The 25,509-nt window shown below is 53.4% G+C and overlaps 2 protein-coding genes across 6 annotated transcripts; one reads left to right on the top strand and one right to left on the bottom strand.

Moving 5' to 3' along the window:
* Window positions 1–5,583: 5,583 nt before the first annotated feature.
* On the bottom strand, window positions 5,584–9,405 carry LOC128847769 (myb/SANT-like DNA-binding domain-containing protein 7). 2 transcript variants are annotated; one of them, XM_054047461.1, is made up of 3 exons: window positions 9,313–9,405; window positions 7,069–7,631; window positions 5,584–6,181 (listed from the first exon to the last, which is right to left on the bottom strand). In XM_054047461.1, the coding sequence occupies exons 2-3, from the start codon at window positions 7,601–7,603 to the stop codon at window positions 5,730–5,732; spliced, it is 987 nt and encodes a 328-aa protein (XP_053903436.1). In that variant the 5' UTR covers window positions 7,604–7,631; window positions 9,313–9,405; the 3' UTR covers window positions 5,584–5,729. The 2 variants fall into 2 exon arrangements, with proteins under 2 accessions (XP_053903436.1, XP_053903437.1); XM_054047462.1 differs by having other exon boundaries at window positions 7,234–7,631.
* Window positions 9,406–11,500: 2,095 nt separating this feature from the next.
* LOC128847764 (zinc finger protein RFP-like) lies at window positions 11,501–24,784 on the top strand. 4 transcript variants are annotated; one of them, XM_054047454.1, is made up of 8 exons: window positions 11,501–12,063; window positions 13,253–13,675; window positions 16,806–16,901; window positions 17,859–18,089; window positions 19,855–19,877; window positions 22,093–22,208; window positions 22,777–22,809; window positions 23,398–24,784. In XM_054047454.1, the coding sequence occupies exons 2-8, from the start codon at window positions 13,259–13,261 to the stop codon at window positions 24,006–24,008; spliced, it is 1,527 nt and encodes a 508-aa protein (XP_053903429.1). In that variant the 5' UTR covers window positions 11,501–12,063; window positions 13,253–13,258; the 3' UTR covers window positions 24,009–24,784. The 4 variants fall into 4 exon arrangements, with proteins under 4 accessions (XP_053903429.1, XP_053903430.1, XP_053903428.1 ...); XM_054047453.1 differs by lacking the exon at window positions 11,501–12,063 and adding an exon at window positions 12,307–12,479; XM_054047456.1 differs by lacking the exon at window positions 11,501–12,063 and adding an exon at window positions 12,309–12,479 and having other exon boundaries at window positions 23,503–24,784.
* Window positions 24,785–25,509: the final 725 nt, after the last annotated feature.

Genomic DNA, 25,509 nt, shown 5'->3' with positions numbered 1-25,509 from the left:
GCCCTGCCCATGCTCCACCCTCTCCCCCGAAGCCGGTGGGGGCCAGCAGGCAATCTGGCGCTGGGTCCGGCGAGCGGCCCAGGTGCCGGATATGGCCCAGGGTGGTTTGGCCAGGGGTCCTCTGGCTGCCAGGGGGTGGGGAGGAGGTTGGGGCTCCAGCAGACAAGGAGAGGGCAATAGGGGTGGGGCCCTGTGGCTCGCCTCCCCAAAGGGGGGAGCTCACGCACCACCCATGTATGGTCATGAATGTTGGGTAATGACCGAAAGGACGAGATCGCGGGTACCGGCTGCAGAAATGAGGTTTCTCCGCAGGGTGGCTGGGCTTGCTCTCCAAGACAGGGTGAGGAGCTCGGCTATTCAGGAGAGCCTTGGAGTAGAGCCGCTACTCCTTCGGATCGAGAGGAGCCAGCTGAGGGGGTTCGGGCACCTGATAAGGATGCCCCCTGGGAGGCTTCCTTCGGATCTCTCCCGGGCACATCCCACAGTGCGGAAGCCCAGAGGCCGACCCAGGACACGCTGGAGGGATTATAGCTCCCGGCTGGCTTGGGAACACCGGGGAATCCCCCAGGAGGAGTTGGAACCTGTTGCGGAGGGAAAGGGAGGGCTGGTTCTCCCTACTCTCCATGCTGCCACTGCGACCCTCACCAGGGAAGCGGCATAAAGGGAAAAGAAGTAGAAGATCAGGCTCAGAATGCGGCTCAGGCTGGGTGTCAGCCCCATGCAGGGGCACAAGGGGGAATCACCCACACGTGTCCCGTGACCAACACACCTGTGGGTCTGGCACAGCTGGCAACTGGCCACCACACTCCTGCTGCTGCTGCTCCTCACCCACCCCCTCCCCCGCAAGCACAGGTGTGCCACTGGGAAGGGCCATCATCGGCTGGTGGTGTGGGGATGATAGGCCATCGCTACCACTTGGAGCAGGGAGGGAAGCTGGTGCTGGAAGAGGAGCGCTGTGGGGCTAGGCCCCCGCCTTCCCCCTGCCTGCCCAGCTCCAGTGTGGGGGCCTGCGGAGCTGGCCCTGCCCCCTTTGCTGGTGCTCGTGTGTGGGGGGTACAGATGACGGGGGAGCTGCTCTCCCACTGGCTGGGATGGGAGGGGGAGCTGCCCTAACTCTGAACTTGGGGGGAGTCTGCAGCCAGCGGGGGGAATCCCAGCTGCTGGGCTTTGAGGCCCCCACCCTAAGCGCAGGCTGGTGCATGACCTGCCCCAGCCAGGAGCAGCCGTGGGAGGGGCATGATTGGGGGACGGCCCCTCTGGAGGCAGAATTAAATAATTGAATAGTTACAGGAAAGGGGCGTTTCCATGCCTGGGGCAGCCCTGGGCGGGCTGCAACGTGAGCCTTGGTTGAACAGAGCCATCCCCCCTTCCCCGTGGCTGGGGGACTGGACCGTGGGTCTCCCACCTCCCGTGGGGGCAGTGCCCGAACCACCAGGCTACAGCGTCATGCCCTCTCTCTGGCCCAATGGTTATTTAAGTATTTGTCTACAGTGAAACAGCTTCAGCAGGAGAGATTGAGGGAGCCCCGATCGGGGAGCCAGCAGTTAAGACATTCTCCTGAGAGGTGGGGACCCCTCTTCAAATCCTCTCCCCACCGGGAAAGGGGGGATTTGAACCCCTCTTTCCCCTATCCGAGGTAAATGCTTGAACCACTGGCCTACGGATTATAAGGGAGCTGGTGCTGCCTCCTCTGGTGGCTGGGGTTTGAATGGGACCCGCTCCAGCTTGTGGCCTCTAAGCACAGCTACTGGACTGGGCCTCTGGGAGATAGGTGTTTGCCCACCCAGGAGCAGCAGAAGCTTCCTAAAAGTGGGGGGGGCTACCGGCACCTGAACCGTGGCCACACACCCTCTGCCTCCCCTTCCCCTGAGGCCCTGCCCCAGCGCCACCCCTTCCTCTCAAGGCCCTGCTCCCACGCCGCCTCTTCCCCCGAGCTCCCGCCCCCACGCCGTCCCTTCCCCCAAGCTCCTGCCCCCACACTGCCCCTTCCCCTGAGGCCCCACCCCTTCCTCACAAGGCCCCACCCTCATGCCACCCCTTCTCCCCAAGGCCCCACTCCTGTGCTGCCTCTTCCCCCCAAGACCCTGTCCCCAGCTCGCTCCTCTCTGCTCCCTCTCCCCCCATCACTTGCCCTTATGGCTGGTAAAAAGTGGGGGGCCATGGCCTCCTGACCCCCCCGTTCTGGCGCCCCTGCCTACCTAACTTCCCCTGTTTTGTGGATCAATGTCTGGGTGCCTAGAGGAAGAAACTGAAGCAACTACAGAACTTGAACAGCGGAAATGTAGTTGCCAAGTAAATTTAGGCACCCGCAGGGTTAGGCGGCAGCCAAAGAGGAATTGTGTGGAGCCTAAAACTGGGATTGAGGCACTTAAGGACCTTTGTGGGTCCAGGCTTTTGTTCCAAATTCACTGTCCTCCTTCCTCAAAGCCTCCACTGGCCAGTTTTCCTGCTCTGGCCTCCATGCCATTCTGCTGGGCTTTCTCTGGCATCGGCTCACAGCCCCTGAGCAAATGCTCATGGGACCTTCCCATCTCTGCAGCCCGTCACCAGCTTGCCTCTCATCAGGGCATTGTTGATGGAGCCCAGTGTAGAGCGTCTGTACTCAGTACTCCTCGGTGCTTTCTGCACTCTGGTGTGGAAGCGGATTTTTGTGTCAGCTTCATCCTTTGTAGATACACAATGAGCTTCAAAGTGGGCTAGGACCCACCCACCAAGATCAGTGTTCTCTGTGGGTGGGAGCTGAAAACTATTCTCCATTTCTAGGGCCTCTGATGGCTAATAAGCAGGGCTGGCTTTAGGCCGATTCCACCGATTCCCCGGAATCGGGCCCCGCGCCTAAGAGGGCCCCACTCCCCCGGTGGGAGCCCCGTGGCCCCGCTCCCCTGGCTGGAGCGCCGGCCCGAGCCCGGCAAGCCCTGCGGCCCCGCTCCCCCGGCCGGAGTGCCGGCCTGAGCCCTGCAAGTCCCGTGGCGCCGCTCCCCGGTCAAAGCGCCGGCCAGAGCCCAGCAACCCAGTGGCCCCGCAACCCCGGAGCGCGGCAATCTGAAGTGCCGCTGAAGACTCGGAGTGCCACCCGGTGAGTACAAGCCCCACGAATCGGGCCCCGCACTTGCTAAAGTTTTTGCCGCCCCAAGCAGCCCCCTCCCCCCCGTCCCAAAGCTGCGATCGCAATCTGTGGCACTTCGGCGGGAGGTCCTTCCCTCCGAGCCGGAGAGAGGGACCCTCCGCTCAATTGCCGCCAAATAGCTGGACATGCCCCCCCCCGGAGTGGCCGCCCCAAGCACCTGCTTACTAAGCTGCTGCCTGGAGCCGGCCCTGCTGCTAATAAGGCCAGTTTCCTGGCACTGCTCTTCATCCACTGGAGGGGGAGGAGGGAGGACCTTTCTGGGTGCAGGGAATGGCCAATAGGAGGGAAATAGTGGGGCTGAGAGAAGTGAAAGAGAAAGGAAGAGAAATCTCTGCTGGTTTTGTAACACGGACAGTCACAAACCCCACTTATGGGCAGGTGGAATGGAAGCTGGGGCTTTTAGATCTTAGTGCATAAACCGCTACTGCATGAGCCTCAAGCCCAATGGCCCTTAGTTAAGGCTGTAAAGCAGATTCATTAATCTGTCTCTCTCTCTCTCTCTTCCCCCCCTCACAGGAGGCGATCATGTGGCTCAGGGTTATTAGAGTGTCCTTGGCTCTGAATCCACACTCTGTAATCTGTGCCTGTTTCTTACGTGAAACGTGAAGTTTGCAATCGCCAGGATGTAAGATAATTAAGTTAATTCACTATTTATTAATTTTAGAAATGTGCAGGAGGTCAGGCTAAATCAGTGGTTTTCAAACTTTTTGTATTGGTGACCCTTTCCACACAGCAAGCCTTGGAATGTGGCTTATTCATTAAAATCGGGGGTGGGGTCATTTACTTTAATGGGGGCTCGGGGCTGCCCCACGGAGCTGATAGCTCACGACCCTTGGATCTTCAGACATGGTTTTTTAAATAATTCTTCAAAAGACCACCTTTATCTAAAAAGCACATTTTAATTACTATAGTAAAAAAACTTACTTCCAAAGTCTTTCTGTCCTTTCTGTCCATCCATTTCTCCCTTCACCCCCTCCCCCCCACCCACTGAAGGAAGCAACAGCCCTTTGCTTCCAGATAGCTGGAGAAAGAGTTTCCCTTTCTTTACTTCTGACTATCGGATGAACTAGTTTTAAGCAAAATCAGTACCTTAGTGAGATATAAAATCCTTTGTTATGCCTAAAATCTTTGGAAACATATTTTTTAAAGTTGGTGACATTTCATAAACATGTGTATTGTTATGGAGATCACACACAGTAAATTAGTGTTCCCTTTTTCTAAAAGCAATGAACTTTGTTATGAACACACTAAACCTCTGTGACTGATTAATTTAAAATAATGTCTGTTTCAGTGAGTTAAATATGTAGTAATCTGGAATGATTACTTTATGAAGGCTTAAGAGTACATTTAAAATATAAAATCAGCTTAGAAATACTGATTAAGAAAATGTAAAACAGAGAAGAGCTGCATCATGTATTCCATAATATTCAATGCTGTATTCAGCAAGACAGCTGACTCGCCCTTACTACAAAGTTTTTGCAAATAAATGTCTGACAAACTTCAGGGCATATCAAAAAACCTGTGACTGACATTTTTTATTCCCAAGTTTAGTGCTTTTAATTAGGTACCTTCTGCATGTCAATTCTGCGTGAGGGAGAGGGTACAGGGGTCTCTGCGGGGAACTGTGACTCTCCGCCACGTGAGGTGGGCTGGGCGTCTTGTTATTCTTTCTGCCTTGTCCCTCCGCCCTGCCCCCTCCACCCCCCCCGCTGGGCTGCAAGCTCAGGCTGCCGTCGGGCATAGGGGCACCAGTTTAATAATACTGCATAGGGCCCCATAAATCCTAAGGACGGCCCTGGGGGTGCCAAAAAGCGGTGCCCTGGAATCGCCTTCTGGAGGCACCGGAGATCCAGAGTGTCGGCGGCAAGCCCCAGCCATGGAGGAGCCGGCGCAGCGCAGGGGGGCAGGAGTCCTGCAAAGGCGGCAGCGCCGCTAGTGGGGAGCAGCTGCGCCCCCCGCTCCTCCTGCCCAGGTTGCGGCCTGGCACCCCCCCGGGGGGCTCCTGGAGGCTGCAGCAGATGCATGCGGGCAGAGGCCCCCGTGCACACCCCCCCCCCCCCCCCCAGTTTCCTCACCACGCTCGGGCTCTGCAGCTCCTGGGGATGTGAGCCGCCGCCGGGGCGCGGGCCCTGAGCCTGCTCCGGGAGGAGCAGCGGCAGCTCACACTCCCAGGAGCCGCAGAGCCCGAGCGTGGCGAGGGGGGAGCCGGGGGGCGCACGGGGGCCTCTGCCCACATGCATCTGCTGCAGGAGCCCCCAGAAGGCAGCTCCTCCCTGCCGATCTGCTGCAGCGGCTCAAGCCCAGCAAAGCCAGTGAGTGGACTCAGGGCGGGGGCTGACGGGGGTGGGGATGGCTCACGGTGGGTTCCATCTACAGGTCTGGCTCTGTGTGACCTTGTTCACCCCCGTTGAGTGCCTCACTTTCCCTCCCCCTTCACTTCGAAGTCATAAAGATGGTTTCGTTTTCAAGAAATGGACTTTTATTGCACACCGAAACAGAAATATGTGCCACAGAGGTAAACCTTGGAAACCGCAGGGGAATATACAACTGGGAGGGGGAATGCACATTCACCTTCTGTTTAAAAGTGCACAGGCCTGGCCTATCACACGTCAGCGTATGGGCGGCTGGGAGTCCATTCACCCTCCCCGGGGATTGAGTGGAAGGGATACTGCATCGGGCCCCTGCGCCAAGTGGAATGTGTGCGAGGGGGGGAGGGGAAGTAGGGCGATGTTAGAGTGCTGTTCTGGAGGGGCTGCAGAGGGAGTCGAGACTTAAAGTATCGCTCCTGAAGGTCAAGCAGACGCCTCAAAATGTCTGTTTGTTCCTTCAGAATCCCCAGCACCTCCTGCTGCATGGCACGCTCAGTCTCCTTGGCTCGCGCCCTGCTCATAACATCCATTTTTTCCGAGACAGCGGTCCTTGGCTTGGTGTCCGCCCTCCCAGAGGCGTTCATTGTCTCATGAGGCACGTCGGCGCGTGTTCTCTTTGGCCTTCGTCTTATCTGGAAGAGCCCCGCCGACAGTGTGGAGGGAGAGCCCCAGGCCGCGCTCCTGGCTGTAAAAGCACAAAGGAACCATTTCAGCGCAGACCCAGGGTCCAGGGCAGACTTCCTGCATAAAAATCACTCCCTTGAATCCCCGCAAATGTACAGCGGAACATTTGCATTTCTGCAAGGTGTTCATTGGACCGGTTTGCTCTCTTAGCCATGGGGAGTACGGCCCAGGGGCAGGGGCGTTGGGGCTTCTTCAGAAGTGGGGGTGGGGGAACACAGACCCCTGACACCCAAATTACAGCCATGTTAAACAGCGGGTGGCCATGCCCCCCCGCCCCGATTCCGGCGCCCCTTCCCCATTGTGCCCCTGGGTTCTGGCACCCCTGTCCAGTGATGGGGGTAGGACAAGCTATCACAAGGCAGTGATATCACAAGGGGGTGGATGGAAGAGGAGGGAGAGAAGGGAAACAGGCACTAGAGTTTGCGGTTAGAGCAATTGAAATGAATACTAGCACCATCTCCCATAGGTGATCCTAGCTGATACCACGCTCCTGAGGGTAACAGAGGCGGAAAGGGAACAGCTGCTGCATGCCTTCAGGTATGGACTGGGTCCTTATGCTGCTATCCTGTGTACTGAGATGATGCCTGCCGAATCAATACTGGAGTGGCGCAGGAAAGTGTCCTACCATGGTGGAAGAAATAAGGCAGCCCTCCCCAGAAACCTTCAACGGATTGCAGACTACCTCCAGGAAAGTTTCCTGAAGATCTCTATGGAAGATTTTTGGGACATCCCTGTGTACATAAACAATCTCTTTCGCAGGGCATCCTCTGCCTAGCTGGTCCGGGCACTGAGAAGCAGAGAGCCACTCTACCTCCACTGATTATTTCAATAAAAAATAGCAAATAAGAACATGTGTCCCTACAATATTAATCCTAAGTGTGTACTCACCAGAGGTACCCTCCCCAGCATCATGACCAGCCATGCTGCAGTGCTGCAACTGGCTGGACTGCTCCGGGGTTACAAACAGCTCCTGGCTCCCCCGGACAATGGATCCCCCGCTCGCCTGTCTCCAATTTGTCTCCTCCTCTTCCTCATCCAGCAGCTCCGACTCACCACTGCCTGCAGTGCCCTGGGACTCTGACTCCTCCAAGGACTCCAGGCGGCTCTTGGGGGTGGGGTCATCGCAGAGGATAGCATGCAGCTCTTTGTAAAAGGGGCACGTCTGTGCTGCACCAGAGCGACCGTTTGCCTCCCTTGCCTTCTGGTACGCGAGCCGCAGCTCCTTTGCTTTCACGCGACACTGCAGCAGGTCCCTCTGGTAGCCCTTCTCCACCATGTCCCGAGAGATCTTCTCATAGACATCCGCATTTCTACGGCTGGATTGGAGCTGTGCCTGCACAGCCTCTTCTCCCCACAGGCCAAGGAGATCCAACACCTCCCGCCTACTCCAGGCAGGAGAGCGTTTGGAGCGTGGACCCCGCATGCTCAGCTGGGCAGGCGAGCTCTCCACTCTGAACAAACAAGACATGGGAAATTCTAATGCTCCCGGTCCTTTAACAGGGGAGGGGTACCTGTGTACCCGGCAGCTGGGCAGCGGAGTTAAGAACGCTGACCGGAGCGGTCACCACGGAGCATTGTGGGACAACTCCTGGAGGCCACTTAAGCCGCCGGCATCGACTTCTTTAAGCGCTATGCTTCTCGCAGAGGCAGGGTAATAAAGTCGATGTAGTGGGCGAGTTATGTTGGCAGGAGGGACCTGGTAGTGTAGACGTGTACACAGTTAAGGCGACATAAGCTGCCTTACGTCGACCTAACTCTGTAGTGTAGGCCAGGCCACAGGCAGGAAGTTCAAGCCTGAAGCCAAGCCGAGGAGTGTGTGATGGGGCTGGGAAGGGCCCAGGGAGCCTCTCTGATAGCCAGGGACTGACCATAATGCAGCCTTAGCCACGATCCCGCTTCCTTATCACTCTGGCCACCTGCAGGGCCGGATTAACCTTGTGTGGGTCTGGCTCCAAACGTATTTGTGGGCTCCCATGGAGGCAATGGAGCATGGCACAGGGAGGTCAGTTCCCAGAGCGAGGGGCCAGCCAGGGGCAATGGGGCATGGCAGGGGCGGCCCTGCTCCACCCAACCCAGTGCAAGAGCACTATTTACAAACCGGCAGTTGTCAGATGCACAATGGCCTGCCTGGCCCTGTGCTTCCAGCATGTCCCTTCCCCTTGGGAGCGGGCCCATGCCGTGCCACACAGCCCCCCCCACCCAAATACCCCCACTGACTCCCCCTATGCCAAGAGCCCCCCTGGACTCACTACGCCCAGCACCCCCCCCCCCCCCCCCGGTCCCCATCACAACTGCCCAGCACCCTACACAGAACCCCCACTCCCTAGTGCTCCAACACACACAGATCTTCAGACACCCCCAGATTCCCCAGAGACCCACTCCCCCAAGCCCTGCCTCCCGGACGCACTCACCGGCCCTGCTGGGAGGCGACGGTGTCTGCCGGGCTGAGCTGGCAGCGCAGCCAGGGCTGGTCCCAGTGTTGGGAATCGCTCCGGCTCCTCAGGCGTGGCGCAACTGCCCCGACCGGGCTCCCTAAGGACCCACTTGCCTGGAGGAGCCCAGCCAAGCCCCCCACACTGTCCGAGACTGGCCAGGCTTCTGCACCAGTCCCAGGCGGCTCAGCTCCAGGGAGACAGGTGGGGCCCCACAGGTGGTGGGAAGCAGACTGCCCAGAGCCGGAAGTGCACTGCGGTCCGGCCAGGGGGCTAAGAGGAGCCGGTGGGTGGGGCCGGGGGTGGAGAGGAGCCCTGGGCCAGCGGAGAAGAGCAAGTGGTGGGTGGGGGGAGCCAGCAGGCTGGCAGGGTCTCAGGGCTCAGTGCAAGCAGAGCAGGCCAGGGCCCCTTCTGAGCATGGGCCCGGCTCCATGGTGCCACTGGAAACCCGAGACTGGCCACCTGCTGCTGGATTCAATCAGCGTCTGCCCTGCCCCAGGGTTGCCCAGAGCTCCTGGGGAATTTGCCCCAGTCCCAGAGCCAGGCAAGGAGTCCCAGTCCCACTCCAGCCCACAGAGGGGAACAGAGACAGACACACACAATCCCCAACCAGCAGCACACGGCCCCAGAGAGACGCACAAACTTCCCACACTGACATTCATCCCCACGGCCCTGCTGGGTAACAACACTGGGCACCTACCAGGTACTCTGGGCTTCTCCTTTCTCTGGTCAGTTTCAATCCCAGGAGCTTTTCTCTCTCTCTTCCTTCAGAGCCTGCAGTCGGGTCTGGAATTGTTCCTGGGCAAAGGGACATGGGAGGTGCTGGGGAGGGTGTTAATTATTTTTCTTTTGGAGCATGAGGCTCAATGATCCTCCCCTCCCCCCAACAATAACGCTGCTACGCGGATTTAGCTTTCCAGTTTATTTAACCGAGCAGCAGGCCGGGAGAGCACCCACATGGCAACTCACGGGCCAGGCCATGGAAGATGCAGGAACTGGGGGAGAACCCCTGGTCACAGAGGAGACCTAGTTTATCTTAGGAATGCAAGCTGGGTCCAGGCCTCCAATGTACAAACCCTAGTGCCTCCCTATGTAGCAGTGGCCTCTCAGCGTGCTTGGTAGAGATCTCTTTCCTACAACTCTGCTCCCATATTGCTGATTGCTAGTAAAACAGAGGGAGGCAGGTTTGCTCCAAAAATTAATCATCAATTATTCCTAAGATTGAGGGCCAAGATCAGTAACTTCACCTAATGATCCTGATAAGATCATTGTAATTAACAAATAACAACCAATAAAGTGGCAGAAGATACGGCGTTCAGGTGAAAGGAACCCCAACATCTGAACATCTGGAAATTCACAAGTAAGGTGCCAGACTCCATGAGGTCTGTCTGAACTGCTGAGCTTTGGCCTCTGAAATCTAGGTTTGGAAAAAAGCCACCGGTACAAATATTGTTAGCGGGCAAATATTTCCTACCTTGTCCTCCTGGGCAGCCTCCTCTATGGGAGCCACCCTGTGAGATCTGGCTCAGAGCCTTGGCTCTGTCACACACCACACAGATGGGGGTTTGGTCCACTTCACAGAAGAGTTTCTGGGCCTCCTGGTGTCTCTCACACACTCACTCGTCCTGAGCCTTTGGCCCTCTGGCTATTTCGATAACTCTCGCCAGTTCCCTGCTGGGCTGCAGGTTTCTCTGCTGGGCAGTTTCTCTGCACTGGGGGCAGGAGAAGTTTGGCTCCGACTCCCTCCAGCAATGGCTGATGCAGGCCCGGAAGAAGTTGTGCCCGCAGTGGATAGACACCGGCTCGGCTCGTGGAAATACTCCAGGCAGATGAAACAAGAAGCTTCCTCCCGGAGACTTTCTGCAGTGCAGGGCTCTCTGCAGGCAATGGACCCTGGCAGGAAAGGGGTAACAAAAAGTTAGTTTGAATTTACAGCCCTCTGGCAGAGGAACACAGGATGGAATTGGGTGTTTCCCTTCCTGGATCTGTCTCATTGGCTGAGCCGTGTCTGTGACTTCTCCCAGCCCCTGGGGGATCTGGTGAGAAACGTGATCCTCTGTGTGCTGGGGACAGTGTTTAAACTCAGGTTAATAGAAACAACAAAGAGTCTGGTGGCACCTTAAAGACTAACAGATTTATTTGGGCATAAGCTTTCGTGAGTAAAAACCTCACTTAGAAGTGAGGTTTTCACTCACGAAAGCTTATGCCCAAATAAATCTGTTAGTCTTTAAGGTGCCACCAGACTCTTTGTTGTTTTTGTAGATACAGACTAACACGGCTACCCCCTGATACTTGACAACATGTCAGGTTAATAGGACATTTACACTGGAAATAAAGGTTTCAGAGTAGCAGCCGTGTTAGTCTGTATCCGCAAAAAGAACAGGAGTACTTGTGGCACCTTAGAGACTAACAAATTTATTAGAGCATAAGCTTTCGTGGACTACAGCCCACTTCTTTGATATGCATCCGAAGAAGTGGGCTGTAGTCCACGAAAGTTTATGCTCTAATAAATCTGTTAGTCTCTAAGGTGCCACAAGTACTCCCGATCTTTTTACTGGAAATAAAGTCAGACAGAGAGATTTTGTTCCCTTAGGGGAAAACAGACTTTAAAGGCAAAGTCACTCTTTGAAAATAAATAAATAAATGGAATTCAGTTATTTGACTCCCAAATCACCACATAAGAACAGCCACAATGGCTCAGACAAGGTCCATTAAGCCCAGTCCTTCTGACAGTGGTAGGGTGACCATGTGACTGGTTTTTGATTGGAACACGCGGTCGAAAAGGGATCCTGGCAGCTCCAGTCAGCACTGCTGACCAGGCTGTTTACTGTCTGGCTGGCGGCGCCACACAGCGGGGCTGGCAAGGTTCCCTGCTAGCCTCCATGACGTGCGGCTCCTGGGAAGCAGCTGGCATGTCCTCACTCCGGCTCCTACGCATAGGGGCAGCCAGTGGGCTCCGCACGTTGCCCCCCGCCCCAAGCACCGCCCTCCCACACTTCGAACTCCCCAGCCCAGAGCCCCTTCCTGCACCCCAAATCCCTCATCCCCAGCCCCACATCAGAGCCTGGCATTCCCAGCCGGAGCCTGGCACCCCCTGCCTCCCAACCCCCTGCCCCAGCTCGGAGCCCACTCCTCCACCCTGAACCCCTCATTTCTGGCCCCACCCCTGAACCCACACCCCCAGCCCAGAGCCCGTATCTTCTCCCACACCCCAACCCTCTGCCTCAGTCCGGAGCCCCCTCCTGCATCCCAAACCCCTCATCCCTGGCCCCACCTCAAGCCCGCACCCCCAGCCCGAGCTCTTGCCCACTCTCGCATCCCAACCCATTGCCTCAGCCTGGAGCCCCCTCCCTCACTCAGAACTCCTCATATCTGTCACCACCCTGGAGCCTGCACCCCCAGCCGGAACCTGCACTCCAGCCCCCGGAGCCAGCCCGGTGAAAATGAGCAAGTGAGTGAGAGTGGGGAGAGCTAGTGACCGGGGGTGGGGGATGGAGTGAGGGGGGCACGAGGCCTCAGAGAAGGGGTGGGGCATGGGCAGGGTCTTGGAGGAGGGGCGGGGCAGGGTGGGGCAAGGGTGTTCAGTTTTGTGCCAGCAGAAAGTTGGCAACCCTAGACAGTGGCTGATGCCAGGTGCCTCAGAGGGAATGAACCGAACAGGTAATCATCATGTCACGTGAGCCATCCCCTGTCGCCCATTCCCAGCTTCCGGCAAACCTGGCTGAGTGGGAGCCATTTAATCAGCACGGAGGCAGGAATCTCCTGGTTTCCATACAGGGCGCAGCAGGAGGCATGGGGCAGGATGGTCCGGGAGATCAGAGGCTGCTAGGAGCGAGCAGGCTCCAGCAGAGAGGCCTGGGAGTACAGGTAGGTCTGCACCACACTGAAAGATCTGTGGCCTGGCTGCGGCTGGCCTGGCTTAGCTGACTCGGGTTTGCAGGGCTCTGAAATATCAGTGTGGACATTGGGTCTCAAGCTGCAGGGTCCGCGGCTGCCCGCGCAGTTCTTACCATGGCCTGGCTGTGGCTCTGAGGACCTGCTTCAGACACAAGATTCTGGCTGATGTATCTTTACCAATGGCCCACTAGACCCTTCCTTTCTGCTTTCAGGAAGAGTGGCTGGCAGAATATGGATCATATCATACATTCAGGGCTTTGGAGCGGAGCCCGGAGCTGGAGCGCGGAGCAGCTCCAGAGCAGTGGAACTGCAGGTTTTTGCCTGGAGCTGGAGCGGAGCCGGAGCACAGCTCCAAAGCCCTGGATACATTAATACATTTAACACATGCTACATTATTAGCATTATTTTATTTTTTATTCTAAATTATACAAAATACAAACATAAAATCCTCTTACTACACACTGCAGTGGCACACTGTGGACGCGCCCTCAGCTGCCAGAACAGAATTTGACCAGGCTTCGTAGTGTTGTGTGTAGACCAGCCTCAGTCCTATTGACGCGGCTTGTCAACAGCGATTTCATACTGTGTCCTGCCCAGAGAGGGGGGGAATTTCCCCTCCCCAGGGACTGCAACTCCTCACAGCTCAGAAAATGAAGGAGCTTCAGCAAGGGAACCGCCCAGTTGCTGACCAAGGCTGAAGAGATTGTAAAGTGAAACTAACCTTTTCATTCTCCCCCTGGCAGGCAGCCATGGCAGCCCCGGATCCTGTGGAGTGTTTGCAAAAAGAAGTTTCTTGTTCCATCTGTCTGGATTATTTTACTGACCCGGTGTCTATCGATTGTGGGCACAACTTCTGCCGCGATTGCATCAGGCAGTGCTCGAAGAAATCAGAGGCCAAACTCTCCTGCCCTCAGTGCAGAGGCACGGCCCTGAAGAGAAAATTCAGGCCCAGCCGGGAGTTAGCAAATGTGGCCGAAATAGCCAAACGGCTGAGTTGCCAGGCTGCCCAAGGGGCTGGAAGGGAGAGGGTGTGTGAGACCCACCAGGAAGGTCTGAAACTGTTCTGTGAGGAAGATCAAAGCCCCATCTGTCTGATCTGCAGAGAGTCCCGCGCTCACAGATTTCACACTGTGGCTCCCATAGAGGAAGCTATCCAGGACTACAAGGTAAGAAACTATGGTTTAGCGCCATTTTTGTACCAGCTTTTTTTTTTTTTAAATCCTTATTCTTTTCTCTGTTTCAAAGGACACATAGCAGGAGTCAGATAATCTCTCACATGCACAAATCTGTAGAGGGAAAGTGACCACACCTCCCTTAGATTAATAGAGGATATTGTGAAGGCCAAGACTATATCAGAGTTCAAAAAAGAACTAAATATGATCATGGAGGACAGGTCCATCAATGGCTATTAGCCAGGATGGGCAGGGATGGTCCCAAGCCTCTGTTTGCCAGAAGCTGGGAGTGGAGGACAGAGGATGGATCACTTGATGATTCCCTGTTCTGTTCATTCCCTCTGGGGCACCTGGCATTGGCCACTGTCGGAAGACAGGATACTGGGCTAGATCAGGATAGTGGGCTAGATGGACCTTTGGTCTGACTCAGTATGGCTATCCTTGTATGGCCAGAAGGGACCAGTATGATCATTTTGTCTGCCTTCCCGTATAAAACAAGCCATAGAACTTTGCCCAGTTACCCCTGTATGGAACCGAGTGACCTGCGTTTAGCTAAACCACTGCTTCCAGAAAGGCATGCAGTTATGATCAGAAAACTTCAGGAGTTGGAGAAACTCTGCCACTTCCCTGGCTACTCACCCTCACGGTTAACATTTTGTGCCTTATTTGTCATTTGAAATGATCTGTCTTTAATTTCCAGCCATTTGTTCTTGTTGCATTATCACCCAATCCACTAGATTAAAGAGTCCTTTAGTACCTGGCATTTTTTCCCCCTTTGAAGGTATTTATGCACTAATCAAGTCACCTTTCAATAGTCATGATAAAAATAATCAGATTGAAATCCTTAAATCTCTCATTGTAATGGCTGGTCTACACTGAAAACTTACACTGACATAGCTACGTCTCTCAGGGATGTGAAAAATCCCCCTAGCCCTAGCGTAGACAGTGCTACCCCACTTCTTTGCTCAACCTAGCTACCGCCTCTTGGGGCGGTGAATTAACTACAATGGCCAGAGAACCTCTCCCATGGCTGTAGTGAGTGTCTACACTGAAGTGCTACAACAGCCACTGTAGCGGTTCAATTGTAGACATATCCCTAAGTCGTTATTTCTAGCCCTTCAGTCATTTTTGTTGCTCTTTACTGCACCCTCTCCGATTTTTCATCATTCTTGTAAAAAAGTGGACCCTGGAATGGGAGGCAGTATTCCAGGATCAGCCTCACCATGAACATATACACAGGTAAAAAAATATACAAACTAGTCACGACTCCACTGTTTATATATCCAGGGATCATATCAGCCTCCGCATCGCAGTGGGAACACATGTCGAACTGTTTGTCCACACTGACCTCTAAATCCATTACAGCAGTGGTCCCCAAACTTTTGAGGGTCATGCCCCCTTACCCCTGTCCGCATCCCCCTTGCTCCCCCGCCCCCCCTGAGCCAGGACCGGGAGCAGGGCTGCAGCTCCAGGTGCGGGAGGGAGGGCAGACAGGGGTAAAGGGGTTGAGGCTGCGGCCGGAGCTGGGGTGGGCCGGGGCTGGGCCAAGGCTGGGGGCAGGTGCGGGACCAGACCCGCAGCCGAGCTGAGATGGGGTCCAGCAGCTGGGCCCACAGCCAGGTATGGCTCCGCTCCCGGCCTCGCCCCCAGCCTCGGCCCCGGCCCTGGGGCCGGGAGCGGAGCTGCACTGAGGCTGGGGATGGGACTAGGAGTGGGGCCGGGAGCCGGGCACACGGAGCAGAGCTGGGGGCGGGGAGGGGTTGGGTGGCGCTCCTTCCCTGCCCCCTGTGGGGTCTGGCCTGGGTCCCATTGTGCCCCCCCGGACATTTCTCCACAACCTCCTAGGGGGGCATGCTCCACAGTGTCGGGACCTCTGCATCACAGGGTCACTGCTTTCCAGGATACAGTCTCTCCTTCTGTAGGTCTGGCCTGCATTCCTCGTTCTTAGATGTATAACTTTGAATTTGATTGTAATATACATTTAACTTATCAAATGATCCAGATCGCTCTATACGACTGCCCTATCTTCTTCATTATCTACCACTCCACCAATCTTCACATCATCCGCACATGTAGTCAGCATTGATTTTATATTTACTTCCTGGTCATTGATAAAAATATTGAATAGTTTTAGGTCTTGCACTGATCCCTGCAGAACACCCCAATTCAGTGATGGTTCCCTATTGAAAACTATTTTTTGAGGCAGGTCAGGCAGTCCTTAATCCATTTAACATGGGCTCTGTTGACACTGTGTAGTGTTGATTGCATTATCACCCCACATTCTGATTAAAAGTCAAATGCCTTCCAGAAGTGTAAGTATAGTACATCTGTACAGTCAACAATTAAACTTGTAATCTCATTGAAAAAAAATTGAATCAGGTTTGATGACCTGTTTTCCGTAAAACCATGTTGACTGGCATTAATTGTATTCATATTGAATCCCATATCAGTTTTTCCAGCATTGTGCCTGGAATTGATAGGCTAACCAGCCTAAAATTACCCAGATCATCTGATTGCCCTTTTTGATTACTGGCATGACATTAGAATGCTTCCAGTCTTCTGGAATTTCCCTACTGTTCCAAGAGTGAAACATGAACACCAGCTAGCTGGAGATCTCCTCAGCCAGTTCCTTTGGAGTTAGTTATCTGGGAACGCGGATTTAAAAATGTTTATCCCTCCTAGGAGTTTTCTAACATCCCCCTTGGTTGCAAATGGGCTGGGAAATACTTCATCATCCTCACATGTGGAATGGATCATCCTGCTTCTTCCAGAAATATTTATGGAACACTTCTGCCTTTTCTGCATTGTTCTTAGCAGGTTTATCATGATCATGATGTAGTGATATGCCAATACCATTGTTAGGGGGTTTGTTTGTTTTTTCTGGTACGCTTAAAAAACTCCTCCTTGCTGTCCTTAGCCATACCAGTTGTGATTTTTTTCCCCCCCCGATGTCTCTGGCCTCCCTTATCAATTTTCCACACTTCATTACTTCACATTCATATTGAGTACTATCTACTTCCTCTTTCCCCCTTTTGTTATGTATTGTTCTAAGAAAATCAATCACAGAAGAAAATAGCCCCCTTTCCCCAGTGAAATCTCATCCAGACCATTTCCCCCCCACAAGGAACAAATCCAGATGCAATTGCAGACTCTGAAAGAAGAGAGAAGAAAGCTCCTGGGGTTTAAAGTGACTGGAGAGAGGAGAAGCCAGGAATATCTGGTAGGTGCCCATTGTTATTACCCAGCAGGGACATGGGCGTGGGTCTCTCTCTCACTGGGTCAGCCTCACTCTTTGACCAGTAGAGTGAACAATAAAAATCAAAAGATGCTCAGGTTGCTAGATCAGCACCTAAAGCAAAACGCACAGGAGTCACCGGGAAGAAGAAATCAAACAGCCACAAGCGAGGCTGTTCCCGATCTCTTGCACGGAGCTATAACCCTGACAGTTACTTCACCGGAATGGCCCTGTGCCAAAATAATGCAGACTTGCTCCAAACGCAAAATCGGTGGCCACAAACTAGGGGTGGAAAGTGCAAAGCACAGTCTAAAGCAGCGTTTCTCAAACTGGGGATCCCGACCCAAAAGGGGGTCGCAAGACTATTGTGGGGGAGTCGCGAGGGCGGCGGCTGCTGGCCAGGCGCCCAGCTCTGAAGGCAGCGCTGCCACCAGCAGCAACGCAGAAGTAAAGATGGCCTGGTATGGGGGGGCTGGGTTGTCACAGTATTTTCAAAGGGGGTCCCAGAAAAAAAAGTTTGAGAACCCCTGGTCTAAACCCAGAGAGGATGGGCTGAGCAGGCAACGGGACAGAGAGAGACACTTTCTACTCCAGCGGACTAAATACAAGGAAGTGAGAGACAGATATTGCCTCAGAAGTATGAGCAACCATAGAAGGTTTCTCAGCCAAACATGATGAGGATAAATTGTGTGCGACCCTGGGAGGAAGCGAAGAGACATCAGCGATAGCAGCTGGCCACTGGGTCACGAGCTTCCTAACTCTGAGGAGCATTAAGTGCTGGGAGAGGTTAACTTGGGTGGTTGTAGAATCCTTGACCTTGGAGGTTTTTAAGGACAATTAAAGTCACCCTCCTGTACATTCAGGGCCCAGTTATATGTCCCCTGAATCTCTATGTTCTTGACCTGCCTTTCCTTTACCTTTGTTTTAATCTGTTCATTACAGGAACAGACGAAAACCCAGAGGTGCAAGATCGTGTCGGAATTTGAGCAGCTGCGCCATCTACTGGAGGAACAAGAGCGGCTCCTGCTGGCCCAGCTGGGAGAGCTGGAGAAGGAGATTGTGAACTGGCAGAATGGGAGTGTCGCCAAACTCTCGGAGGAGATTTCCCATCTCAGTGAGCTGATCAGTGAGTTAGAGAAGAAGTATCAGCAGCCAGTGAGTGAATTCCTGCAGGTGAGACCTCCGTTCTAGGCAAGAACTGGAGCCTAGGAAACGCTGTGTCTGATTTATGGTATTTCATTCAAATATGTTGATTTTTTTACTTCACATTTTGTCATGGTGTTGAGATCCTGGGCGAGCATGGGCAGCAGGGATAATAGGCAGAGGAGGCTCTACCTTCCCTGGTGCTGCCGCGGTTGCAGGGTTTGGCGGCAAAGTTTTTGTTTTATTATGCCCCATTTAGGTTCCGGGGCGGCTGAGGGGTGGTATGTCCTATTTAGCTTCCTGGGTTCCTCAGTAATCTCCCTGGACTCCAAAGGGATTGTCACCTTGGCCTGGATTCACTCAATGTTGCAACACCTGGCTTTTCGGCCCCTTGAAAATCACTGGCGTCCACAAAGCTGGGTTAGCCGCCTGGCTCCCTATTCAATGCACGCTCAGTAGGGAGCTGCCTCAGCCAGCCAATGGGAGATGCTGATGAGAGAGATATGTGCTAAGCCCAGAGTTAGAAGTCTAAAACCTGGGATGCAGGGAGGCTCCTAGCTCTGCTTGGGAGCCACAAACAGGACATGCTCTCCTCACTTAGGCATTTCTTGTGAGAAGGGCTTAGGGCAGGGGTTCTCAAACTTCATTGTACTGCAACCCTCTGCTGACAACAAAAATTACTACATGACCCCAGGAGGCGGGACCAAAGCCCGAGCCCTGCTGCCCTGGGTGTGGGGGCCTGCAATTTGAGCCAAGCGGTGGGGCTCAGGCCTCGGCTTTGGCACCAGACCCCAGCAAGTCTAACACCAGCCCTGGAGACCCCATTCAAATGGGGTTGCGACCCACAGTTTGAGAATCACTGGCTTAGGTATCTGCTTAACGCCAGACAAAATGGCTGGATGAGGGGATGAAGCAGGCTTTGCCTCAGAAACCTGTAACGTAGTGGTTAGTGTACTTGCTTAGGCTGTGGGTGACCCCGGTTCAAGTCCTGCTCTGGTGAGCAGGGTATCTGCCCCCTCTTAGGTGAGTGCCTGCCCTAGACTGTGGTGGGTCTTGCTGCTTGAAGCCATCTTTGTGCTTTATTTACATATTAATTAGACCAGAGACAGAATGAAAATCACCCTCCAGTGCAGTGAGGCCTCTTCCCCTTCCTCTGACCCCATCCCTGGGTCTTGTGCTTACCTGATTGGGCCCTATGGGAAAGCTTGGAATAGGAGCCGCTCTTCTCCCCTGGTTCATGGATCGGACTGGGGCTTGGACGTGACGTAGGTGCCTGGACACCAGATGCTGCCTGCCAGAAGCTTGGGGGACTTGTACAGTGAAAATGTAGGTGCAGTGTGAGGCTGGTATCCTCATTTCACACACCAGGCATGGAAAGATGAAGTAAAGCTCGCCAAAGCCACAGAGGAAGGAGCTGGGCCAGCAGCTGAACCCGGATCTAAGTCTGCCCCGGGCCATTAAGTCACTTTGTGTTAGGCAATAAAGGTCTATCGGTTGGACAGCAGGTGTGCCAGCCAGGCACACCAGCAGCGCTGCTGCGTTCAGATTCTCATGTGGCCAGATCCCGACCTCTGGGGGCCTGCTGATTGATCAATTTGTTATTTCATAATAACTGATTTGTGCTTAAAAGGGGCAGTGGCAGGAAGGTGCGAAATTAACAAAGCACTGATGCTCACCAAATAGAGCGGAGGGTCATAGGGATAAAATGCATGGAAAGGTGCAAAGACCCTTTATTGTTCATTCTGGTTGTTATTGCTGTGAGACTGAGCTCTCTGTATTTCTCTCTCCCCTGTAGGACATCAGAAGCACCTTGATCAGGTATGTGGCTCCTTCTCCTTCCCACTTGACTGTGTGGGAAGCTCGCCCCACAACTCAACAGCAAAGCACATGGGAGAGGGCCACAGTTCAGCTTCTCCTCTCTAGCTGGGGATGACTGGCTGATTCTGGTCCCCGAAGGAAGCACGATTCACTTTGATTATCTATACTGTGGCAAATTGCCAGCACTACTTTGATGGGTCTCACGCTTTCTCTTCGCAGGGGGCAGTTCAGGGCGCTGTTTCTTACCCCTGAACTGGAATATTAACTGCCCCACTAGTGTCCTAGGGGAGGGGAGTGGAGAGGGAGGGACCCGGGCCTGCCCTCTCCTCCGGGTCCCAGCCCAGGGGCCCTAGGGATAGCAGTAAACCACTTGAACTAGCGGTTTCCTTCCCCTGGGCTACTTCCCTCTCCTGCCCTTCAGCTTGTGGGGGCTTCCTGCCCTCCTTCTGCACAAGCCAGGTGTCCCTTTACCTAGGGTCTTGATCTTCTTAGCCCACTGCAGTACTTCTCCAAACTTTCTTCTGCTTCCCTCCAAACTGCTCTCTGCTCCAACATCAATCCACTCTGCTTCAACTCCTCCAAACTGCTGTCTGCTCCAACACCAATCCACTCTGCTTCAACTCCTTCCCTTGTCTGATTGAAGCAGGGGGTTTTTATCAGGTGACTGGCTTCAGGTGCTCTAATTGGCTTCAGGTGCTTTAATTGGCTTCAGGTGCTCTAATTAATCTATAGCAAACTTTCTTCCCTCTACAGGGAATAAGGCTCCCTTCTAACCCTCTCCTGCTGCCCTCTGGCCATGCTATATCACAATACTAAGGGGCCATACTGCAGTCACGAGGTATGGTTTTTGCTCCTAGCCGGCCTACAGCTCACGTACTGAGAGCAACCAACCTTCAGCGGCATGTGCTTTTGCACAGGCAGTATAAACCCACTCAGAACCTTGGGTCATTACTCACCTATGCTGAAGCATATTCTGCCACGGCTTTACAGTCCGGTACCTGAGCTTGCTCAATGAAAGCTACCTCAGGTACGTTAACTGGCATTGCAATCCAGGGCCGGCTTTAGGAAGTGTGGGACCCGATTCGAATACCCGGCGGCGGTCTGGGTCTTCGGCGGCACTTCGGTGGCAGGTCCTTCACTCGCTCTGGGTCTTCCGTGGCACTGAAGGACTCGCCACTGAAATGCAGCTAAAGACCCAGAGCGAGTGAAGGACCCGCCGCCGACGTGCTGCCAAAGACCCGGACCGCCACTGGTGAGTAAAAAAATTAAAAAGGTGCCTAAGTTAGGTGCTCTTCTTTAGGGCGCGGGGCCCTCTTAGGCGCAGGGCTCGATTCAGGGGAATCGGCCTTAAGCTGGCCCTGTTGCAATCACATCCCAGGATTGCAGTATAAGCCATACCCTGAATAAATAAAGCCCCGTCTCCCTAGCTCAGCCTGTGGGGCAGAGTCACCTTTGGTATAGAAATCTCCCACTGCTGAACAAACCCCCAGGGTAGATTCCATTTCTACTAGACTGTAGAATTAGCCATCCTAGGGAAAGGACTCGTCCGTCATCTGAATGTGTGTATTGAGTAACTTGGATACCTGAGGGACTGACACATCTGGCAGTGGGCTTTGGTTTTTTTCACCTCTGTGTCACGGGTTAGGACCCTGGCCAGATTAGCCATGATCAAAAATCTTCCCCACCCGATGAGTCTTTGGGGAGTTCTTGCTGGAGTCTTTGGGGAGTTCCAGCATGCCCTTCCCCCCCAGTGTGGAGTGGTGATGCCTCAGTTTCTCCACATGATTTTCAGCCCGCTTCCCCTGTAGAGGTGGCTTAGCCCTCCAGCCAAGACACTTGTTCAATCCCTTCCAGGGTAACAGAGTCCTCTGGTCAAAATCCAACAGAAACACCAGACAAAAGAATCATTAGCACAGCTGGGGTCTGCTTCCAACCTCCTTCCTAGCAGGCAGGCTCCTATCTGCAAGGGCCTGTCTCAACACCCAGAACATGTGCCTAGGCTTCAATCAAATCAATAATCCAGTAGAGGCCTGCTCTCCTGCCATGGGCTCTGGGCAGCTGCCATCCCCAGGCAGCATTGATTTCAACTGGAGTTATGCACCTATCCCTAACCCTAACCCTGGCTTCTTAGTCCAGCAGCATTCACTGGCGTGAAAGTCACGTTACAAGCCGATAAAATAAAAAACAATCAATAAAAAAGCCTGTCTTCCTCCAGGTGCAAGGTGGGGGACTTCCAGCAGCCACTGGAGATTTTTCCAGACGTGGAAAAGAGACTCAGCAATTTCTCTCAAAAAAATATTGTTCTGAAGGAGACACTGAGGAAATTCAAAGGTACCAAGGGGGTGCAAATCCAGACGTGTGTCTGTGACAGGGAGGATTTAGGCACTAGGCAATTGGCTGCTAAGGGAAAGCCCAGCTAAATAACAGTAAAGGAATATATCATCATCCCTGAAGTAGGGATAGGGTTTGGAGAGGTGTATATAATTGTGTTCTCATAGATGGATTTGCGCATCTATCTTAATTACTGAGGAGTGCGATATACTGGGGATGACATCAGTTCTACCTAACACAAAGGGATCAAATCATATTCTTGATTCTATTTTATTTCAAACTGCCTAGGAATTCGCAGGAGGTGAAACTCACCCCTCTGCTGAGAGCCAATGGTCCATCGTCTCTCACTTGAATTGTATTTTGGAGATTCAAGAGGTGCATAGATCTTGGCCTGGCCCTTCTGTAGCGGGATGAATTCACACTCTGTCCACCTTAATTTCCTTCTGTCTGGATAGCTCTGTCCCATCCCCTCCATTTGTTTCCCATCATTAAAGTCCTGTTAGACTGGTGAATTGCAGAAATCTTCTCCTAAAGATAACACCATGACATGCCTCTCTCCTCTCTCTAGATTCTCTGCCGTCTGAATTGGAGGTGGAATGGGGTGAGTGTCTGGAAAACAGCTGGAAAAGTGACTTGTGTCAGGGATATTTCCCTACTGAGAAGTCCATGAGAGTTGTGGCTCGGGCTTTGCTTGCAGAAGAAGTTTCTGAGGTCGGACAAAGTAGCCTCTTGGCAATGAAGGAGGAGCTTTACAGGAAAGGGGGAAGGCCTTTAGCACCCCAGTATTAGTAATCCTTTAACTGCTGTTATCCCATGGGAGTGAGAAGGGGGCTGCCGGGCCATATGGAGACTGGCCAGCCCCCATCGCCACTGAAAAACAGCTTTGCTAAAAATTGGAAAATGTGGAAGTTGTTTCGATTTCTCGTGTCTCAAAATTCCACCCTGCCCCTGGGCTGGGGAGAGGAGTCTTGAGTTGGTGCCTTTTCCATTCCCCGTGGGCTGGGGTGACCACCTGGGCTCTTTGGTACAAACAAGAGGCCTCTGCTCTCATTCGGGGCCACTGATTTCAACCCTCCAGGGTCATTCCATGTACACTGGGGTTTGCGTTCTCCCTTTGGCTGCCTTCCGGGTGGGTACAGGACGTCTCTTCAGCAGGCAGCATGATTCTCTTGTCTCTCTCTACTGCTAGGAGTGTCCCAGCCAGGCCGGGGCTGCTGGGGAGTGTCAGAAATGGTCCCAGCCTCCCCCAGGGCTGAGCTCTGCCCCTCAGGCTCTGATTCTCTCTCCCCCGCAGTGAATGTGACTCTGGATCCGGACACGGCGAATCCCCACCTCGTCCTGACCGAGGATCGGAAAAGTGTGCGGTGGGAGGACACGCCTCAGGATCTGCCCAACAATCCTGAGAGATTTGATACGTACTGCTGCGTGCTGGGCCGGGAGGGATTCACCTCGGGGAGGAACGACTGGGAAGTGCACCTGGGGCAGCAGGGATTCTGGACTGTCGGGATCGCCCGAGAATCTGTGTGGAGAAAGGGATGGATCAGTCTGGACCCCACCCAGGGGATCTGGGCTGTGGGGCTCTGTGGGGGACAGTACCGGGCTTACCCCGACACCCTGCTTCCTCTGAGTAGGAGGCCTGGGAAGATCCGAGTTTCTCTGGACTATGAAAGGGGGCAGGTGGCTTTTTTTGATGTTGATAACGAGGCCCCGATCTTCACTTTCCATCCTGCCTCTTTCAATGGGGAGAGAATCCTCCCTTTCTTCTGGGTCTGGGAATCCCAGCTCACGCTGTGTCCCTGAGCTATGGGCTAGTCTATCCCAGTGTGGACCATGAACCGGGCTCCTCTGGCCTCTGACAAGCCCAGCTCTATGATCCTGGAAACTGACGTGTATTTCTGAGGTGTCAAAACCAGGAAGAGAGTGAAGCGGTCGGGCTAGAGAAGCAATGGGCATGGCCTAGCCTGTGTGTCTTCATCCTCCGTTCTTGGGGAGGACTGTAGGTGTCGGAAGGGTGAGCAAATTAGAAATTCTGTAGCAAGTTCTCTGGATTTTGTAGCCCCTGGGCAAAATTTCATGGGAGCTCCAGCTAGTTGTTTCCTATGGAGTATTTGACTTGAAGTGAAATGGGGTATTTATTTTGGCACTGAATTGGGTTTATTTTACTCTGTTCCCACACGGTCAGTTTCCGGGCTCCCATTCCTGTGTTTATTGACAGTGTTGGGAGAAGGAGAATCTGAAGGCTTTGGCTGCTGGTTCGTACTAATAGGGCCTTTAAGGACGTTTGGGACTGTGGATGTTTCTGCTAAAAGCGATTGGCAGTCAAAGGGTTAACAATGTCGACGAATGAAATCGCCCTCTTTAGGTTTCAGAGTTAAACCCGTTGACTTCAATGATGTACTCCACATTTCTCAAGGCTGTGTGGTAAGAATGGGTGAGGGACAACAAGATGGGTCCTGAAGGATGGACCTGGAAAGAGATGGAGAAAATGTTATGGACTTTTATAGTGTTATTGTTTTAGCAAGTGGATTCTGTGTCTTTATGATCCACCAGATGATTGTATTAAAGTGTCTTGATCGCTCCAATGGGCTCCCTTGTCTTTCCTGTTTAGTACACAATACAGTAGCACCTCAGAGTTACCAACACCAGAGTTACAAAGTGACCGGTTAACCACACACCTCATTTGGAACCGGCAGTACGCAGCCAAGCAGCAGTAAAGCCAAAAAAAAAAAAAAAGCAAATACAGTACAGTGCTGTGTTAAACGTAAACTACTAAAAAAAATAAAGGGAAAGCAGCATTTTTCTTCTGCTTAGTAAAGTTTCAAAGTTGTGTCAAGTCAATGTTCAGTTTGAAACTCCTGAAAGAACCACCATAAAGTTTTGTTCGGCATTACAAACATTTCAGAGTGACAAACAACCTCCGTTCCTGAGGGCTTTGGAACTCTGAGGTTCTACTGGAGAGAAATAAGCCAAGGAACCCTCAGAACTAACGGGTGCGGTGGTTGTTTTTACTGACATGCCCGTTGCCACGAGGGTGGGTCACTCCAGTGAAAGGGAATGGCAATGAAAAGAACTTTCTCACCTCTTTTTAGAAATGCCCACGCTTCTACTGGGCAATATTCAAGTGTCTTCATGTGGTTCCTTCGGGATCTAAATGTCCAGTGATGGAGGCACGTCTGTCACTACATCTGGCTGGAGAGCTCAGCTCAGTGCACAAACACTTCTTGAAATGCCTCCTGGACTTAAACAAGGTTCAGGAGCAGAAGCGCCGATTTTCTGAGTTTCCAGGGGGTGCTTGACCCCC

Source organism: Malaclemys terrapin, chromosome 13, assembly GCF_027887155.1.
Source record: "Malaclemys terrapin pileata isolate rMalTer1 chromosome 13, rMalTer1.hap1, whole genome shotgun sequence".
In the NCBI taxonomy this organism is placed as follows: Eukaryota; Metazoa; Chordata; order Testudines; family Emydidae; genus Malaclemys; species Malaclemys terrapin.
This window is presented reverse-complemented; position numbering and strand designations above follow the sequence as displayed.

Excerpts from the sequence above, each read along its gene's own strand:
- LOC128847769 (XM_054047461.1), bottom strand. The coding sequence starts at position 7,603 with ATGCGGGGTCCACGCTCCAAACGCTCTCCTGCCTGGAGTAGGCGGGAG. Across the intron at positions 6,182-7,068 it reads TGCTGGGGAGGGTACCTCTG|CCAGGAGCGCGGCCTGGGGC; the intron begins GTGAGTACACAC and ends GTGCTTTTACAG.
- LOC128847764 (XM_054047453.1), top strand. The coding sequence starts at position 12,405 with ATGGGGCAGGATGGTCCGGGAGATCAGAGGCTGCTAGGAGCGAGCAGG. Across the intron at positions 16,902-17,858 it reads GGAGAAGCCAGGAATATCTG|GAACAGACGAAAACCCAGAG; the intron begins GTAGGTGCCCAT and ends TGTTCATTACAG. Across the intron at positions 18,090-19,854 it reads CAGTGAGTGAATTCCTGCAG|GACATCAGAAGCACCTTGAT; the intron begins GTGAGACCTCCG and ends TCTCCCCTGTAG.